Source organism: Musca autumnalis, unplaced genomic scaffold (assembly GCF_047663935.1).
Source record: "Musca autumnalis isolate F117 unplaced genomic scaffold, ASM4766393v1 scaffold_2, whole genome shotgun sequence".
Classification (NCBI taxonomy): domain Eukaryota; kingdom Metazoa; phylum Arthropoda; class Insecta; order Diptera; family Muscidae; genus Musca; species Musca autumnalis.
In genome coordinates this window covers 49,702,088-49,723,305 of record NW_027411755.1, presented here as the reverse complement: position 1 = coordinate 49,723,305, position 21,218 = coordinate 49,702,088, and the positions used below count along the sequence as shown (strand labels likewise).

The 21,218-nt window shown below is 34.3% G+C and overlaps 3 protein-coding genes across 5 annotated transcripts; 2 read left to right on the top strand and 1 right to left on the bottom strand.

The window, feature by feature from the left end:
• Positions 1-5,187: 5,187 nt before the first annotated feature.
• LOC141393980 (uncharacterized) lies at positions 5,188-7,794 on the top strand. The gene is made up of 4 exons (XM_073967663.1): positions 5,188-5,505; positions 5,700-6,895; positions 6,976-7,318; positions 7,387-7,794. The coding sequence occupies exons 1-4, from the start codon at positions 5,386-5,388 to the stop codon at positions 7,588-7,590; spliced, it is 1,863 nt and encodes a 620-aa protein (XP_073823764.1). The 5' UTR covers positions 5,188-5,385; the 3' UTR covers positions 7,591-7,794.
• A 6,077-nt stretch (positions 7,795-13,871) lies between these two features.
• On the top strand, positions 13,872-16,447 carry LOC141393978 (uncharacterized). Of its 3 annotated transcripts, XM_073967660.1 has the most exons (5): positions 13,872-14,441; positions 14,510-15,495; positions 15,565-15,675; positions 16,092-16,291; positions 16,354-16,447. In XM_073967660.1, coding segments are annotated over exons 1-5 (1,422 nt in total). In that variant the 5' UTR covers positions 13,872-14,318; the 3' UTR covers positions 16,356-16,447. The 3 variants fall into 3 exon arrangements, with proteins under 3 accessions (XP_073823761.1, XP_073823760.1, XP_073823762.1); XM_073967659.1 differs by lacking the exon at positions 16,354-16,447 and having other exon boundaries at positions 16,092-16,340; XM_073967661.1 differs by lacking the exon at positions 16,354-16,447 and having other exon boundaries at positions 15,565-15,682; positions 16,092-16,340.
• A 543-nt stretch (positions 16,448-16,990) lies between these two features.
• On the bottom strand, positions 16,991-18,812 carry LOC141393979 (PSME3-interacting protein). The gene is made up of 4 exons (XM_073967662.1): positions 18,603-18,812; positions 18,446-18,541; positions 17,703-17,863; positions 16,991-17,598 (listed from the first exon to the last, which is right to left on the bottom strand). Exons 1-4 carry the CDS (start codon positions 18,697-18,699, stop codon positions 17,191-17,193), a joined length of 762 nt encoding a protein of 253 aa, XP_073823763.1. The 5' UTR covers positions 18,700-18,812; the 3' UTR covers positions 16,991-17,190.
• Between the last annotated feature and the right edge of the window lie 2,406 nt (positions 18,813-21,218).

Sequence of the window (21,218 nt, the reverse complement as noted above, 5' to 3'; positions counted from 1 at the left end):
AGTTTGCATCCGCGGATGCAGTTAAATCACTACAACAATTGCCGCTGGAGTACATCTTTTCTTATGAATACACCTATGAATTTTACAAGAGAGCGCGCAGCTAGGATGCACTCTATTTTGCTTCCACGGAACACAGCTAGGATGCACTCCATTTTCGATCCAAATCACAGCCTTTGATGTAGTGTTTTGGATTGAATTTAATGGCCTGTTCCCGTACTTTATAAAGTGGTAAAAGTCGTAAAAGTTGTAAAAGTCGTAAACGATTTTCATATAAATTTTGTGTACGGGAACGCAAAATGTGTAAAAGTGGTAAAAATTGTAAAAACTTTTTAGTTCTGGAACAGAGCTTAAATGCAGTCTAAAGATGTTATAAAATGCAAGCCATTCCAAATATCCCAAAATAAATAAAATACATTGCTTATTCGTGTAAAACAAGAATATTAACTTTATTACATTAACACAAATTATAAAAACTCTTCATTAAATTTGATCGTAACTAAGTTTACTTCCTCTACTCTGCTTTTTATGACTTTGATATTGATATTGCTTCTTCATCCAAATGGTTTTTCATTTGTCCTCCTACTTCAATTCAGATTTCCAAAAAAACTCCAACTTCACTTCAAAAATAATTTGCATGGTTTAATAAAAAAGGTTAGCCAAAGCTTTATGTCAATTTAAATTTTTTCATTCGAGTATGCCTAAAACTTCAAAACAATATAAACAAACTGTGTATGTGTGTGTGGTGTTTGAATAATATGCCACACAATTTTAAAGGCCCCCACTCATTAGTCAGTCTGACTGCCAGCATTTATGGTAGTATGTGTAAATTTTTGAAATTTTGAGAATGTATGTGTGAGTTTTCCAAGACTGATGAAAATCAAAATAGTTTTGATTTCAAAATGAACCCCCATCAGTCTGGGTGAATTGTGTTTATTTTCAAATTGTCAATAAATAATTTTGAAAAACAGAAAATAATGTTGCTGTTTGAACACAAAAAACGTAGAATTCATTCATTTTTGGAGGAGAAATTCAAGATTTTTGGACTTGACTGATGGTTCGTGCTACACACTTGTCAGTCACACATACAGAAAGGGTTCATCGGACTGACGGCACAGACTGATAAATGAGTGGGGGCCTTAAGAGCAATCGAATTCAATGATTTTTAAAATTGTTTTTAGACCATTTGTATGGAAGAAATTGGTGAGATTTGCATTGAAACAATCAGTTTATCATATTCACAACTCGATTATGTGGAGAAAACTTAACTCTTCATTCATTTTTCGTGTTTTTTATAAAATGCTCAAAAATGCATTGTAAACAAACCCACTTGTTGCTTTTATTTTGAAGTTTTATGCTTGGTTTACATTTACGAAATCCACTTGATTTCAACTGTCAAATCCATAGGTTAAACGTCAAATGAAATCCAGATGAGATTTCATTTGACGTTTGAGCCATGGTACAATAATTCTTAGGTAGGCCACAGCTAACAGCTGATTACAATTTTTTTTGTTATGGCTTAATCTGTCAAAACCGTGTTGACATGCAGAGTTGATATTTATTATTGATCAAAAAATTCAACTCTGATTTGTTTTCATTTCAACATTTCGTTCTTCTTCTTCTTTGTTTACTCATCCGTTATCATTCATTAAAACAATTTTGACGTTTTAAGCCATAGCGACAGGGTTGTATTTTGGCGATTCTCATACCTGGCCTACCTATGAATTATTGTACCATGGTTTGAGCTATGGAATTGACAGTTGAAATCGAGTGGATTTCGTAAATGTAAACCAAGCATTAGGAATTCAAGATAAACAAGGGTTCTATAGATTTTTATCATTTAAATCTACCTCTTTATTTATACCATGATAATTTGCGTCTCGTGAATTACAGCAATGTTCATAACTTTAGTTTGTATTTCTTTATTTTTTATAATACAAATTCTTAGAATTTTAACACTCTTGTGTTCAGAAAAAAAGACTGCGACTGTAGGGATCAAAAAATTGGCTTGCTTGGCTAAGGATCTATAAGCGAGTGCTTCCAAAATGTATCGAGCGCAGTGCATTTTCATAACTCCGTGCGGACTGCATCGAAAGATGTATTGAAATCATAACTCCGCATTGCACTACTTCCAAATTTTTTGCTGGGTTGTTACATGATATCTTACCAAACGTCAAATTTGCTCACAATGATGCATTACTGTGAATTGCTTGTTTACATTTTGTATATGATTTTATTCAGAATAATACATTTTGACAACTGGTATGAAGATCAGCTGCTTTTGCCGCTGTACCTGTATTATTGTGCCCTGGACAACATCATGATGAAATAATAAGGTGGCGTAAAACGTCCAGCTGATAAATTGTATGAAAACGTAAACAAACATTTTTACATATTGAAGAATTTTCCGCCAAAAATGAGTTGTTGTTGTGCTACTTACGTTACCTGTTAAATAGATCTTGGATAACATGAGTGGTGCCAACTTTTATTTGAACTTTTCATTAATAATTTTGCGTTTTAAGTTTACCGATTTTTGTCGGTAACACAACAAATGAATGAAGAAAACACATCCAACGATTAACCCAGAGTTTACACCCTGCCAGCAATTGGAAGTGAGTTTCGCACTCCCTCGCCTAAGAGGTCACTCCGGAGACACGCCAAGGAAGATTGTTGGTGAATTACACATGGTAGAATAAAGTGAAGGTAGGCCACAGCTAACAGCTGATTACAATTTTTTTCTTTTTATGGCCTAATCTGTCAAAAGCAGGGTTGACATTTTGTACTGTTTTTGACATTATGCAATCATAAAGGTAGATGTATCGCTGAATTGTTTGTTCCAACAAAAAACTTCTGCTGTAACACTATATCTTAAAATTGAAAACAAGGACAAAAATGTGGCAAAATAAAATATTGATGTTAATTTAAATTTGTTCCAAAACTACAGGAATGTAAAAATTACAATTTTTGTAAAAATTCTGTTGACATTTATCTGCAAATCGGATGCCAGCAATCACGATGTCAGATTAGCCAAACTTGTCAATTAGAAAATAAGTGAATGACATTTTTTCACTGTCATAAGTTTGGGAAGAACTTTTACTATTTTTGGAACACTTTTCCAACAAGAATATTCTGGAGCCTAGCTAAAGAAATGTTTTTACGCTATATGGCACTTTTGAAATATAAAAAGTGAAGCTCTAAGTTCCATATGTTTTTGTAATACGGGATAGCTATGCAGCTACATCTACCATTATTATTGTACCATGCCATTTGACGTTTTAAGCCATGGCTGCAGGGTGGCATTTCTCAGTGATTTTCATACCTGGCCTACCTCTACTTCATTGTACCATGGAATTACATAAACAATTTCTATAGCCTTATTGTGATTACGTTTTATCGCATATGCCGACACTTCGGAGTGTCTTCCAAGGCGATTGTTTACATTTGTTTAATGATTCAACAAATTTGAACAAATATAGAACATTTTCTATCTGATGTTTATATGAGACGGTGGTGCAATGGTAAGCATACTCGCTTTGCACTCTAAAGCGCTCGGCACATACTGTCCGTTGCAAGTCGCGTCACGCGTTAAAAACAACAACCACATGGAAAAAGTGTAAGTGATGCCATGTTTGTTCTTGAAGTCTTCATGTGGTTGTTGTAACGCGACGCTCAACGTACCGTATTTGCCGCGGCCTTAAAGGTCCGGGTTCGCTTCGCAAGTCAGGCAACAAAACATTACATTTTTAAAATGACAAAATTAATTTAGGGGGAAATTGCAAAGAATAATTTCTCTAAAAGAGAAGAGAAATAAAAAAATAAATAAAAAAAAATAAAAAATTGAAATAAAAATAAATAGAAAAGAAATATATATTTTTTTAATTTCTGGAACTATCGCCGAAATGATCTTTTAGAAGTGTCGCTGGAGTGACTTCCAAGACGACACGCCGGCGTGGTTCATTTCTTCACAACGGAGGTCACTTCAGGGTGACTTCTGCGACTATCGCCGCGACTGTTTTCATCGCCCTGGGCGACACGCCTAAGTCACTTCCGCGATAGTTTTTGCTTGCAGGGCACATGCCAGTGACAGTTCGAAAAATTCAATACATACACAATATTTTACTACCACAATTACATTTTTTGAATTGTCGACTCCACTGGCACTAGATTAATCATGCCAGTAAAATTTTGAACTGGCTGCCAATGATATGTCGAAAATGAAAAAAGAGTTGCCTAGACTATTTTTCAGTCCATGTACATTTTTGTTTCTTTCAAATTTACAGAATCCCACTACAGATATAGATCAGTAGTGGGATTCTGTAACTCATTTTTGCTGTTATCGATAATTGTCGGTAAAATTAAAATGCTTATAATTTCGATAATTAACGAAATTTTTCGGTCAGTTAACGATGAATAAAAAGTAGTAGCTAGCCTCTACCGACACAAACAGTGTTGCCAACTTTTCTTTATGTTTTTAGTCATAATTTTACCGATTTTTGTCGATAACAGCAAAAATGAGTTACAGAATCCCACTACAGGTTCGAATATGGACTATATTTGTCCATTCCATCCCGTACCTCCCACACAAAATTTTGGATAAGTTCACTCTAATAGTACGTTTATATATAACCGGATTTAACAAACCCACTGGGTTTCAAATGTCAATTCCATTGCTTATATTTCAAATAAATCCTCATAAAGAAGGTTAACCCTGCAAAAGACTATAATATAAACATGGCCTAAGACCTGCTATTGAATCACTTTGATTTTTGTAGAAGCAACTTACATTCGCTGCCTCAATTACGATTGTAAAAGTTGTTTCAGGGGCAAGTCCATACTTCGCGGCCATCAGACCATCTGCTTTTTCACATGTATGTTATCACTTTGGGTATACTAATATACGGAACAACTGATGTCGTACATGTGAAAAAGCAGATGGTCTGATGGCGGCTTTAGAGATCAGAGTAATAGAGTTGTTAAATCTAGTGAACTAGTTCAGTACCATAGTTCGTTTGCGTATGATTTATTTTATTATAATAAAGAGATAATATAACTCATTCGCAGTTCGTTCATGGAAACAACCGGTGTCCACTGAAATATATTTTGAACTAGGTCGTTCAAACGAACTAGATTTTAACAACTCTACAGAGTAACAAGTGGTAACACATGTTTCTTATGTTGTCAATTCAGTGTAACATTCAATGAAAAGAAGAAGTTGTATGTTTTGTTTAAATTTTTTTGGAACGTTTTTAAATTGGTTGCATTTACAAAGTGATCGGTCGTAGTTTTAAGAGGATATAAAACGAAGATATTTTTTATTTCCAGTTATTAAAATCATATCTATGTTCTGATTCATTTGATTTTTTTCTGTTATAAAAGGATATATTGAGTATGAAGTGTTTACTGTGCCGTGAAACAATACAAGAACTTTCAAGATGCATCAAAAGAGACACTCATGAATGGTTGGAATTAAAAGTCGAAGATTTAATAGATAAGCATCTATGGTCGATGGTAAGTTAATTGCATTAATCCTTAAATGCCTGACATTGATTTTGTTCTAAGAACGATCATAATGGGATGTAAACTGGAATATAAACCTGGAATGCTGTTATACTGTTATCAGTGGGAAGATGAAGAACACTATGAATCCAATCTGTCTGAAAAAAAAAACTACATTGACATTAACCAAATCTTTTTATTTTTAGGAATCTTATTTGCCAACATCTTGCATCTGCCACAAATGCTGGGAAGTATTGTATGATTTTCACAAATTTTACGTACGCATTGAAGAAACACATAATTCTAATAGTCTTATTATAAAAACCGAACCACATTCTCTACAAAAAGATATAAGCGAAGCTTTATTAAGATGTTTATTTGAAACAGAAGAAACTAGAAATGAGACGATTAACATACAACTCGAACCAGAAGATGAAACCGAAGATGAGCCCATTAATATAAAACAAGAACCAGTAGAAGAAACTGTAGATGAGGCCATTCAAATAAAACAAGAACCAGAAGAAGAGTTCATACTGGTCTCGGAAAATAATAAAACAATACCAACAATTTTAAATTATAACAATTTAAATGTACCTAATCAAGAAAAGCGGGAACAAGAAAGAAGCAAGATGATCTCAAAAAATAACTATATAGCAGAACAGGAAAATTTACACAAACACGTAAAACGGAAACAAAGAGAGGTTGTATTGTACTTTGATCATGATGCTGGTGATAATGTTAAAGATTCCGCAGATAACCATGCATCTACAGACAACAAAGAAAGTATTGATACCAAGGACTCTATATGTGACAGTGATTCTAATGAAGTCAATGAAATGTATGTTGATGATGAAAATGACAGTGATGATTATATGTTATTAATACATGAAATACTCAATGGCAAGGGCAAACAAACATCGAAGGAAAAGGAACGACATAAAAACAGAACTCAGATTAGAGCCGTTAATAATAAAAGAAGCTTAAAAGACGACAAAAATTTAGATTCGGATCAGGATGAATTCATTCGACGATATATTAAAATAACATGTTATGTATGCCAAAAACCTTTTGAAACTTTTAACTTATTACGAGGACATTTTCAGCAAGAACACACTGGAAGCTGCTACGTAGTATGTTGTAATTTGAAACATTTCAACCGGACTATGCTTTTTGATCACTTAAATTTTCACATTGATCCAGAATATTTCAAGTGTAAAATATGCGAAAAAGTTTTCACAAATCGCACAGGTCTAAATAATCATATGAAATTTCATGAACCGAGAAGATTTACTTGTGATCAATGCAACAAGAAATTTGTTACAAAACAAGGTCTTCAACATCACATACTGAGACATATTCCTGAGTCGGAGAGAAAATTTCCTTGTACTGAATGCGGTAGATTGTAAGTTTTTTTTTCAAATAATTTGTAATTATAGCTGAAATTGCGGTCACTTTAATACCTAAACTTTACTATTTATTCAGATATGCGAGTCAAGTGTTACTTAACCATCATCGGAAATTCACACATGAAAGCACTAATTTAAGAGACTGCGAAATATGCGGAGAAACAGTACGTTATTCCTACAACTTTGCACGGCATATGGCAACACATATTGGCTACAAATTAAATAGGACAAAATTTAAATGTGACAAATGTGATGTTGTTGTTACCAATAATGATGAATTAATTGCCCACAAGGAACAAGAACATCCTCTTCCAGAAGGAGATAAACTACAGAATTACAAACAGCATCGCATCACTCCAAAACGACGTTTTAAGTGTCCCATTTGCAATGAGAAATTTAGTAAAGCTCAAATATTGAAAGTAATTGAATTTTTTATTATTTTGTTATATTTTTGCAGCAAACTCACTGTTTTATTTTCACCTTACAGTCTCACCTTTCGAAGCATACAGGAAGACGTGTCTATGGCTGCCCATGGTGTCCTAAAAAGTTCTATACTAAAGGTGGCATTCATGTACATCGCAAAAATCACCATCCCATTGAGTGGAATGAAGCGAAACGTAAAAAATTGTCAGGTTGTATATTGTCCACTTTTAAAGTTACAAAAGATATGAAAATAGAAGATATTCTGTAAATCCAATCTGTACTTGTTAAAGCGGATTTTACACGATTTGCTTTTTGCATAGTATCTGTCACATTTTTTGCCCGTATGTAATTCCTTCTGCACGGCAAAATCCTTTTTTTTTTGTTTTCGTTATTTATGTTGCATACAAACACAACAGCTGTTTTCCCTTTGTTGTACAGTCGAGAATAAAGTGCGTTCTATTCTTAAAAAGTACATGTGAATTGCCATATCACTTTGATTTAGGTTAGGTTTAGGATGCGCAGCTGCCGTGCTGGCAGCCACTCCACTCGGAGACCTTGAGGTCCATTGTGATCATCCTGACTATTGAAGTATATGTGTTGTATGTGATGAAGTGATTATAGATGCTGCTGTATGGTGAAGTGTGAATGTACATAGAAGGTGATGGTGTGAAGTAGAAGTGTGATATGTTGTTTATTATGGATGAGTTATTTGATGTTACGTGTGGTGATGATGGTGTACAAGAGTCATGAGCTATGATGTATGTTCTGAATGGTGCCTATTGTCTGCATATGTTGATACAAGGCTGTTGATGATGATGAAGTGTGCGGTTGTGGATTTTATTGATGGATGATGGATAGTGTTGAAGGGAAGATTCACTGTGGACTATGGATGAGATGATGTTAGATGCTGTTATGTGGTGATGTGTGAGTGCTGATGATGTTGATGTGTAGTGGGAAGTGTGATGTGATTCTTGCTATTGGCGAGGCTGCATAATGTTGCGTGACTACAGATTGTGGTGATGTGTGACTGATGGGTATATGGTGATTTGTGCATACGGTATATGGTGGTGTGTGAGTGCAGATGGTGTGATGTGTTCCTTGTTGTGAGCGTTTCTGTATGATGTTGCGAGACTGCAGATTGTATTCTGAATGGTGCTGTAGGCCTGCAGATGATGATGCAAGGCTGTTTATGATGATATGGTGAGCTATGTGGGAGGAGATTGTGGATTAGGTGGAAAGATGGGAAGGAGGGAAGGTGAAAGTGATAAGACAAAAGAGACAAGAATAAGAAGAGTGAGTAATTGTAAAGGAGAGTAAGAGATTGTTTTAAGAAAAAAGAGAGATTATTTTCCTAGACGGTGTTAAGCCTGTACTGACCCGCCCCAGAGCCACTTTAGACTCTTACAGTAAACCACCAGGATAGTAGGGTCAATAGAGGAGAAGTAAGATAGAGAGTCAATCACATGTACACCAAATAGTCTATGCCTTTTGGCCATCAGTCTAGGACATCTACATAAAAGGTGTTCGATTGTCTCCGTTTCCTCCTCATCCTCGCATAACCTACAGTACTCAATATTATCATCATCCCACTTACATGTCAAAGATCTTATTCTACAGTGGCCAGTAATGACCCCTGTAGCTATTCTGATTTCCGACTTGCAAAGTGAGAGAAGGGACGCAGTTCTACGCCCTGAGATTGCCGGCCAGATTGACTTCGACACCTTGCAACCAGGTGCGTCTTGCCAAATTCTTACGGTTTTCTCTGCATAGAACTGGCTGAGTTTGCCGAGGAAGTAGCAGAGCTGTGGCCTGACATATTCCTCTACCGTAAGGTCAGAGGACTGGGAACCACGCCTTGCTAATTCGTCAACAATCTCGTTTCCTTCAACATTGCAGTGTCCTGGCACCCAACAAAGGTTAGCGCTTAAATTACATGTTTTTAAGGTGGACCTACAATTTTGAACGATCCTAGATTTGATAGTATATGACCCAAGCGCCTTAAGGGCAGCCTGATCTACGTAGACTGTGACTGTCCTACCTACTTGATCCGTCAGTCCTACTACCAATTCTAAGGCCTTCAATACTGCGAAGACTTCCGCTTGAAAAACACTGCAATTTGTATTGAGCTTATATGAACGCCTAATGTTCAGCTCCTCACAGTACACCCCCGCTCCAGTACCTTCAGCCATCTTAGAACCATCAGTAAAGATGGAGAGGCTATCGGGTAGTGGCCTGCCACGCTCCCATTCACTTCTGTCAGTGATAGAGACCTTCGCTGCATCGAAATCCAGCGAAGGCGAAATGTAGTCAGTTACACTCACTACGTCACTGAGTCCGATAAGACCGCTAAGCTGGTGTAAGATACTAGCATGTCCAGACCCAGAGGATCGCCAGAGATTAAGCTCCTTGAGCCTCAAGGCACTACGGGATGCTAGATACTGAACAGAAATGTCCAGTGGCTGGATGTTCAGTATTGCACTCAGTGCCGCTTGAGGGGTGCTTCTCACTGCTCCTGTAATAAGAACTGAAGCAGATCTTTGCACAGTAGCTAACCTGGACAAATTGGACTTGCTATTCAGGGCCTGCCACCAAACAAGACACCCATAGGTCAAAATGGGGCATACCACTGTCAAGAACAACCAGTGTATGATATGTGGTCTCAGACCCCAGCTCCTACCTATTGAGTTCTTGCAAGAATAGAGTGCAATTAGACCTCTCTTAGTGCGCTCCTCCGTGTTCCTTTTCCATCTAAGTTGATGGTCAAGAATCACTCCCATGTACTTCGCCTCCGTAGAAAGATTTAGCTGCACTCCATCTAGTGTTGGTGGAAGGAACTCGGCGGTCTTTCTTTTTCTAGTAAAGAGCACCAGCTTGTCTTTGCCGGATTCACGCCAAGTCCATTGGTGTGAGCCCAGCGTGAGAGTTTGGCAAGTGCTCTTTGCATTAAATCAGACAATGATTTACTGAAATTCCTCTATCAGGGCAATCATGAATAAAAATTCCGTGTGGAATTTGTTCCTTTTCCCCAATTTCATAATTTTTCTTTTCCGTATTTATGTCCAAAAAGGGAATATTTTTGTCAATTAGGAAAGCGTATTCCATAATTAGGTGATTGTCGTAGTTCTCCACATTTTAAAATATTGATTTTTAAAGAATTAAAATAAAATATCCATGGTTCCCCTATATGTTTCACACCATGTGTACAAAATTATGACTTGTAAAAAGTGATAGTCGTTATGTAAAATACAATCCGTGCAGCTTAAGTTCCCTGTTACAAATATTCCACAAACCGTTTTATAATACATATAATACACTTAACCGGATACACCCAGTGGGTTTGGGTTTCAAATGTCAATTCCATAGCGCAAACGTTAAATAAATCCTCATGAGTGAGTTAACCCGCCAAAAACTCTAATGTAACCGTACTATAAGTTAAATATTTTGTAAATATAAATATATTGATTTTAATGTTTTATGAAAATATTATTTTAAACCAAATTTTTACTTGTTGTTACTCATGTACAAAATTCCAGATTTGTAAAAAGTGGCAGTCGTTGGCTGACTTCCGTATTGTCGGTTTGTATTCGCACATGAAACTAGGGGTACTTAAATCGAGTTCCATACTAGAGTAATCACAGTTTATACAGTTGGCCATTCAGAGTTCTGTTAACAACTTTTGACAACAAACATAATAGATTGTTCATTATTGTGATTTGATTTCCTTTGTGTTTTATGTCACAATAATGTATTTGACAGCAAACTAAATAGTCAGGGCTAACTAGTTTGGGCTGAATGGCCAACTGTATAAACTGTGAGAGTAATTTTATGAAAATGCAGTAGTGGGGAAATCGATTTAAGAACCCCTAGTTTCATGCACGAATACAAAGCAACTGACAATAGTCTTATGCCAGACTATGAAAATTTTCATTGAAAACGTTTTGCCATTTTCTTCCAAATTTTCATTGATGTCTACACACATATATGAAATCATATGAAAATTTTGATATTTTCATTGCTTTGCATTGGTTTGAGAGTTACGAATATAAACACAAAGAATAATTTCAGATTACAGAACCTTGTGTACAGAGTTTCACCCCCTTCACACCTCTTACCTATAAACTCGTTTTCACGTTAATGAAAATTTTCATAGTCTGGCATAAGACATACGGAAGTCGGCCGTTATGTATCATACATAAGTGTACAATTTATGTAAATGAGGTATTAGAGGTAGTTTACACTATCTATCAATGTCATATGACACGAAATAAAAACATTCAATATTTACCCACGGAGGCAATGTGGAGACGTAGTTTTTTTACATTTTTGCTGGTGTGGACGCATAGAGTAAATGGCGTAAGGAAAATAGAGATCAGTGTAACAAGCGTATTTTCTGTCATTAATTCAGTGTAACATTCACTGAAAAGAAGAATGTTTACATTTTTTCCAATTTTTTATATACGGAGTAGAAAATAATAAAAAATAATCTTTTTATTTTAAATTATTAAATATCATTTCTCAGTTTATTTTTGCTATGAGAAATTTGTTTTGCTTTTAAATTTGAATGTGAAGTGTTTACTGTGCCCTGAAACAATGCAAAAGGTCATATGAGACACTATTCAATGGTTGGAACTAAAAGTCGAAGATAGATAATAGTGCGGTTACACTACAGTTTTTTGCCGGGTTAACCCACTTTATGAGAATTTATTGCTTAATCTGGTCAAATCTGACCAGATTTGCCATACAAAAATTAAATCCTCTCACGACTGCGTTTATTTTAAATCCGGCACAAATCAACCAAAAATCCAGTGCTGTATTCGGTATTTGTGCAAAAAAATCCAACTCTACTCAAAAAGTACCAATAGTTGCAACTGTTTTTGTAACAGATGCCCTGTTCCCGTACTTTATAAAGTGGTAAAAGTTTTAAAAGTCGTAAACGATTTTCATATAAATTTTGTGTACGGGAACGCAAAATGTGTAAAAGTGGTAAAAATTGTAAAAACTTTTTAGTTCTGGAACAGAGCTAGAGTTTGTCGTGTTTTAGACGTTTACGATTGGTCGCATGAGATTTTATGGAGTTAATAAATCTAAAGTTATTTGAAAATCATAAAATTATTTATTTTTTTCCATTAGACACTTTTTTAACAAAAAGTACGCTTGATACCATGATACAAAAATGTATCCCTGTGTGTAAAATATACCAATATGAGCAAAGAGGGGACGATATCTCATACGAGAAATTCTAAAAGTGAAAAACACGACTTTATTAGTTATTTTGTATGTATACGTAAACAAACATCAGCTGACAGTTTATATCCTCGAAAAGCTAAGTGTAACCAGCAAAGAGTAACCCACTGGATCTATTAAACCCAATGGGTTATCCTTCAATAGTGTAACCAGGGTATTAGTAGAGCTGGCACACCATCGATATTCCCAACATTAGATATTTTCGATATAATAGTTTAAAAAATCGATTGCTATCGATATTATCGTTAATTTGTCCCCACCATTAATTTGGAAATGAAAATGGCGGAAATGTTTACGCTTTTGTGGAAATTTTGTACAATTAGTTCACAGAAATCAAAGAGGAGAAAAGGCAATTGCTTTTATTCATGGTAGAACAAATACAAGGTAAAGTTAATACTACAACAAATACAACTCGAACAACAACCACAAAGGAATTTGTTTTTGTTTGTAAACCTTAGTGTCAACGTAAATGTAAACAAAACAAGGAAATGTCTATAAATTATTGGAATTTAAAAAACTAATAATTTTTCACATTTGATTGAATATTTTGGAAAACATGAATGAAAACTCGTTAGATTTTCAATTTGAATGTTTCCATATCATTCCACTAAATGCATAATTTCTCGCAGAAAGTAGAATACTTGCAAAAATGTTTCAGGTCGCTGGTAATTCATTGAAAAAAGAGAAGATGTTTCAATCATTTGCTTTTGAAAACAAAAAAGCACATGTTTATTAGGGCTTTATTCTTTTCAAGTTTAAGAAAATACCACACATATTAACAAATATTGTACCGCCTCTATAAGCGGTGTTTTAGTGTGCGGCATGTCGTTCGGACCTGGAGGAGGTTACATGTCAATGATATGAAGCCGTCTTTATGGGAAATAGTTTTTTTTCTGATGAATAAATTTGTTCTTCAAAAATATATATCCCTAATATACATCGAACATAGAAATAAATACATAAAATGTCGAATGGAATTTGACACTAACACTACAACCCAGTTCAGTCAGCTGGGTATTGCTGCTACCTTTTCTTGTTCTACCATGGCTTTTATTTAACAAAAATACATTTTACTTTTTTGAAAAATTTGTACGTGTAACTACCAGCTTACTTTCTTACATCCACAAAACCGAAAAGCCTCGCATTTCTATTAATTTCAGTGAATTTTAGCTTAGGGGTTTTTAGTCCGATAATATCGATAGACAAAACTATCTATCGATATTGTATTTTTAAAAAATAATCGATATTATCGATAGTGGCATCGATTTTTTGCCAGCTCTAGGTATTAGGTATTTTGTTTATTTTGTTATCAATTCACTGTGATATAGGCAAGAAGAAGAGAGATTATTTGTTTTTATCATAATTTAATAATAATAATAGGTGTGTCTTTTTACGTGATAATTTGTAATAATTATTACTAAATGTTATTTAATGCTGTCTTTTTACACAAAAGTTCAGTAAAAGAGAGCGATATGAGAGAACAATTTTGACAGTTGTTTGCTGAGAAATTCCTAAAAGTTACTGAAAGAATTTTCCCAGCAAGTTCGATCAGCTGTTTTTAATCATCTGCTAATGGTCAGCTGCTCTATGTTTATTTATTTTTGTGGAAAACTACTTAAATCTTACGATTCAGCTATGTCTTTTTACACTTTTTTTCTCTATTTTCGTATCAAAGTGTAAAATCTCTCTTACTCTCTGAATAATTTTTACTGAAAAAGTAAAAAGACACAACTAATGTAAATATTTTTAAATATGGAGTGCTTATTGTGCTTGGAAACATGGGAACCTTGGGAATCAGGGTATATAAAGAAGGATTCTTTCAAATGGCACAAATTAAATATTGAACGCTTGATTAATAAACATCTTCGTCCTATGGTAAATAAAAAAATTCATACAGTGTTTGTGGACAGCAAAATATAATAAAAGAATTATCTTATTTTCAGGAATCACTTTTACCAGCACCATGTATTTGTCTTGATTGCTGGCAAGAATTGTATGATTTTCACAAATTCTACGAACGCGTTGAAGAGGCACAAATTGCCAAAAGATTAGCAATAAAAACTGAACCACATTCAGTTCAAGATGCATTGTGTAAAACTAAAACTTTAGCTGAAGAGAAATGTGGCGATTCAGAAAAATCCATAGAAATAAAACAAGAACCCGAAGAGTTCTTAGATATTTCCGAAAACAGAAATGTTGACGATGAAAAAGATCTTCTAATGGTTTTAGAGAGGAGGGACAAGGAGCAAGATAATATCCAAAACTCAGAAAATGAGGAAATCAGTGATTCCGATGACAGCATATACAATGGTGTGGATGATATGGATGACGACGGTGATGACGGTAATATACTAATTATTAAAACGGAACCGTATTGCCTACAAGAATGTATTAAACCAAAAGCCCAACAAAATGTGGGCGATCATCAATATTCCATTGAACAACAAGAACACGAGGAACGAATGTTATTGGAAAACAATGATGATTCTGACAATTCCATTGAAGTTTTTGAAAACAGTGATGATTGTAATGATATTAATAATGAGAAATTGCCACGCGAAGCGACACAAAGTGAAACAATTAATGAAAAGATTGATACGTTGAAAGGAGCATGGGATAAATTAATTAAGGAACACTTTGAACTCAATTGTTATAAATGCAAGAAAACTTTTGATAGATTTCTCTTGTTGCGGCAGCATATGAGTCAGGAACACAATGAAATATATTATGTCTCTTGTTGTTCCACTCAATTCTTTAATCGAAGTGAAATGGTAGATCATATAAACTATCATCGGGATCCGGAAATTTTTAAGTGCAGTCTCTGTGATGAAGTTTTCAAATGTAGGAAAGATCTTAAATCTCATATGAGATTTCATAATAAAAAAACCACAAAAGGTGTTAAAAAAGCCTGCAATGTTTGTGGTGAATTGTAAGTATATCTATATTCTTGTTAGTTGACATTTAAGGTAAAGTCTTTTTTAAAACATGTTTATTACAGATTCCACAAGGATTATTTACTAAAGCACAAAAAATATACACATTTTAAAATTCCCAAGCAGTATCCTTATACATGTTCAGTTTGTAATATAGGAATTAGGGGTAGTTCAAGGTATAAGGTAATTAAACCCTGTCGCTCATTTTCTCAGAAGTAGAATCACTTCTATCGATTACTTTTGCAGAAAGCATTAAAAAATAAGTTTTTTAAATTTTATCGTAAAATAACAGCATGAATTCAAATCATTAGATGAATTCAAATCAGATAATAATCAAGTGTGTTTTGAAATTTTTTAGTTCGAGTTTTCAAGATAATTATGGCGTTCATGGCTTTGTATCAAATTATAAGCATAAATGAATAAAATTCTAACATTCAATTTTGACAGAATATGTGGTACGGTGCATGTAAAAAAAAATTCCGAATTAAAAAGTGCCTTTTGGCTAGAAACGATAGATGACTCACTTTTGGTAAATGAGCGATTATTTTTTTAAATATTTGAAGTGACCTCATTAATATTATTTATTTTGCAGGCTCACATGGCTATGCATCAAGGTAAGTGTACGTACGGCTGCCCTTGGTGTCCTGCAAAGTTCTTTTCTGTTGGAGGCATTCATGGGCATCATAGAAGAAATCATTCAGTTGAATATAAGGAAGCGCAACGTAGAAAATCGGCTGGAGAAGCTGTTCTGTTTTATGAAATACTTGCACCAACGGATACGTAACAATTATTGTATAATTCTATATATTCTATGCAAATACATATTTGTAAAAAATTGAAATATTTTATTTAAGAATCAATGAAATGTGTGTAATTGAAGATTGTGGTTTCATATCACTGTTGCGTGGAACTCGATCTAAAGACAACTATAGTGTGGACTTCGCGAATGTGGTATTAAATGTAAAATGTGGCCCTATATTTCCTTTTGAGAATCACATTCTGAGATGCAACTTATGCCACTATAAAATAACACAATCATCAAAACCATTACAGTCCGTTATCAGACATTGAGAAATCCTTGAAAGGGTTTCACTTTCAAAATCATTTTGATTTTTATCCTGCTTAAAAATGCCGTTCGGCATGCCCACAGTGTGTGGGATACATTCAGGCATGTCACAGAAACGAATTCCGATCGAAAGTGGAATTAATTCCGTATTTTGCTTCTTCAGAAAACGAAGAATTTTTCGGAATGATTTTGCAAACGGAATTGTATTTTATTTTTATTTTTAATTGGCCACTTTAAAATAAAATAAACACTTAGAAATAATAAAAATGTTGTTTTACATTCCATTTCATATTTTCATTCCATAACTGCAATTCCTCGTGAATTTTTTCACTGTCTCCCTTAAGTTGCAACGGCGGAAAGACAAAACTCACGGGGAATTTTCATTCATGATAACCCCCATTATAATTGGAAAATAAACTGTATTATGAAGTATGTAAATTCAAAATTAGTTTTTATTGGAGAAAATAAAGAGATCGGAGGTAAGATCATTGTAGCCGTTATAATCAATTTCCGATCAACGTTTTTTTTTTTAATTCGTTAACTTATTTTTTAGATAAGAAAAGCCCGCAATTAAAACATATGTATTTCTATAAAATGTATTTGATTTGCAATGCTCACGATCTATTCAATGGTCATCTTGATTATGCTTTTTCTTTTCGTTCTTGCGTCCAACCAAATCAAATTTGCAGTTATCATCGCAACCGTGTGGTTCATCTTCGCTACCACTGCTTATTTCTGAGTCGCTAGATTCGTTGTATGGACCTAAACCCGGTAAAATTGCTACACATTTAAAATGCCCAGCATCAAGTTCATTTGTTTTGATAGTTGTTAGACATCTACTGTTACCATCGTTTTTCTCCAGTTGAATATCATCCTTAGTATTTGGTTTTACTTGTTTATTTTCAATATTACTCAATGAAGATACACTTTCTCCATTTTTCCGTTTAATACCTATTCCTAGCAATGATTTTTGCGTAGGTCTGGTTTTAGATGTTTCAGCACGGGTTTTTGTTTTTAATTCATTCTGTATTTTCTGCAAAAATGTATAGTATTAGTAAATAAGTTAAATGTAATGTATATAAAGTATATGTTGCTCAACACTTCTGGTGTTTACTGTATGTGACAGCAGATACGTACTTTGTTTTCTGACTCCTCTTGAAGAGACGTAACTCTGCTTCTGAAATCCTTCAGCTCCCTTTCTTCTTCAAGTAGTTTCTCTTTTTCAATATCCATTTTATTTTGATCGACCAGCTCAAGAAAGCTTACTTCGTCTTCATCAAGTCCACGAATTAGATTTTCTAATAAAATACGATAGTACAAATGAGCAGAACCACAAAAGAAATAGGAACAGCCGGTACTCTTCTATTTAGAGTTACATTTTTTAACTAAATTGTTTTCTTGAAATGATTATTCTCCAAACCATGTCCTTTAGTTCCCATACGCATACCCGAGAGGACACGGGAGACTTTACCATATCAATGAGTGCATATCGATCGATTCATACTAGCTTAAGATATGTAACCTACTTTATATCGCCGAGTCCGAACGGCATGCGACACCATTTTATAAAGAAGAAATCGGCTCATCTTTCCTTTAACTACAGCCCTCGGAAAATTTTCCCACAGGTAGCCTTTTTCGTACTGATTCCAACTATATATAATTTTCTTCTAGGCCGAACTGCAAAAAACTTACAATTAGAAAATGTTTTTCCAAGAGCGGTAGCTAAAGGAAATTAGTTCCAATAAGTCATACATGGCAGGAATATTAAGGAAATGTCGCCTACACTAAGCCGATGTGTATTTTAACACCGTTGGAAAGTATGATTTCACTGGCAGTGCTTAATTTAATAATTATCAATTTATTAAAATATGGATACGTACTTAATTTATGTGCCTCCTCATACTCTAAGTCCTTTTTCATCTTTTGCTCCTTTAGACGGTCATAGAGAGAGCGACTATCGTACTCCTCAGGGCGTTCTAGTTAGTAAACAACAAACAACTTAAAGTACTCCACAACTCCAAATGCGACAGATCTTACCTAGCGGCTGATCGGGTGTGCGAACCTTCTCCCATTCTTCCTGACGTCGCTTTCTAGCCTCGGCCAACTCCGATTCAGTAATAAAACCGGAACTCATGCTAGCTATTTAATGTTTTTATATATCAGGATATTACTTTTGCAAAACGATGAAAACAATGAGTATGAACCAAACCAAAATGAAAACGTTCCAACGATACAAATGAACGAGTCGGAACGAACTAGTTCATTGGAACTATTCCGACACTGGAACGATCGGAACGATATTACTGTGAAATGTCAAAAATGTTTTTCCGGAAATAAAGCAATTCAAACAATTTTTTCAACAATTTTTTTAGTAAGGTATTAATAAACGCATTATTACAAAAATCCATCGAAAATTCACAATTTTCCTTTTAAATTTTTGTTTTTTTAACCCTCTCATAACCATTTTTTTTCCTTGTGCCAATACCCAGTAAAAAATGTTGGAAGTTGTGCAATTGGAGTTATGATTTCACAACATCTTTCGATGTACTCCAACAGAGTTATGAAAAATGCACTCCGTTCGATACATTTGATAAGCAGTTGCTGTAGAGATCCCTACAGAAAAAAAAACAGTTGGTTGATCCCTACACATGTCTTCAAAAGATAAACGAGAGTGTATACAATTCGAAGAATTTGTAATAAATTAAAGAAATAAATAAAAATAAAGAAATAACAACTTATGTTGCGAATATTATTGCGGTAATTCACGAGACGGAAATTTTAATGTAGTGGAGTTGGAGTCCATGTCAAAAGTTTAGCTAGTGATCGGAAGGCAACATAAAAAACTTTAGGATGATGAAAGAAAATCAGATGCGCTTGGATTAAATCGAGAACGAAGGAAGTAAGCTCAAATGTGATTGAATTTAATGGAAACTTTTATTTTAATTTGTGTTTATATAAAAAAGTTCTTTGTGTTCTTGTTTTACACAAATAATAAATGCATTTTATTTATTTTTGGATATTTCGCAATGGCTTGCATTTTAATTGCATCTTTAGACAGACTAAAAATGCAATCCGAAGAACGCATATAAATTAAATCCAAAGCACTGCATCTTAAGCAGTGATTTGGATCGAAAATGGAGTGCATCCTAGCTGCGCGCTCTCTTGTAAAATTCATAAGTGAATTCATAGGAAAAGATGTACTCCAACGGCATATGTACCGTACACTTGTAGTGATTCAATTGCATCCGCGGATGCAAACTTTTTGCTGGGTAGTTATTTTGAAAACATAGGATTAAAGTACATGTCAAAAGTAATACTTTGTTTACATTTACGAAATCCACTCGATTTCAACTGTCAATTCCTTTGCGTATACGTCAAATGAAAACTCATCTGAAATCGATTCGATTTCATTTGACGTTTGAGCAATGGAATTGACAGTGGAATTCGTAAGTGTAAATCAAGCATAAGTTACAAAATAAATTGCGGGGCGTTACTCCACCTGTTTCGGAAGATACAGTACATTATTTCTGAAATTTATTTGGCCATTAGACCAAAACTTAAAACTCGACGCCTGACGTGTGCGTACAAAAATACAAAAACAAAATACATGTATTTGTTTTTGTTTTCAATTTGAAATACATGTATTTTGTTTTTGTATTTTTGTACGCACACGTCAGGCGTCGAGTTTTAAGTTTTGGTCTTATTTTGTGGAATTGTGTAAATAAAAATGTTTTAATCGTTCAGCCCCCATATTCAGTAACTTTTTAACAACTTTACTCATTGTTTATTTTACAACAATTTCATTTGATTGTTTTGTAGTTGTTACAAAAACAAATGAAATTTTAAAAACTTTTCAAACGATAAAAGTTACAGAATAGTTCAATTCTGTTTCTATGAAATTATGAAATGAAAACTTTTATAAAGGAGAAAACTGTCAAATGAAAAAACTTCCCAGCGAAAAGTTTGCCTCCAAAGAGGCAGTTAAATGATATGTACAAGTGATTTGGAAGTGAATCAAATTATGCATTTTCACTCATGATTTTTACAAGGGAGTGACTACTGAAAGAGGCACTCCATTGCACCGCATTTTAACTGACCCTTTGGCATTGCATTTTAACTGAACCTTTGGCACTGCATTTTAACTGACCCTTTGGCATTGCATTTTAACTGAACCTTTGGCACTGCATTTTAACTGACCCTTTGGCATTGCATTTTAACTGACCCTTTGGGGTAGAATATGAGGCAGTCCAGAGCACGTGTTTTGAATAACAAAATAAAATGCATTTATTAATTGTGTAAAACAAAAATATTAATAACTTTATTAAATTAACATAAATTATGAAAATTCTCTATTGAATTCAATCGCAAACATGTGTGTGCTCTTCATTTAATCCAAGCTTAAGTGCTTTTGCTTCATCTGCTAAATGGGTTTGATATTGTCTTCCCATCACCAGTTAAGATTTCGACATGTACTCCAACAGCACTACATTGGGAAAGTTTCTTCTCGTGAGTTACCGGAAAAATGTTCACAAATTAAATATTATTTAGTTTGTATTAACAAATGTTTGGAAATGTTAACACGATTATCTCCTTTTGGAAATGTATTCCGGTGCCTGTAGAGATGTACAAACTGATTTATGTACATGTAGGGAT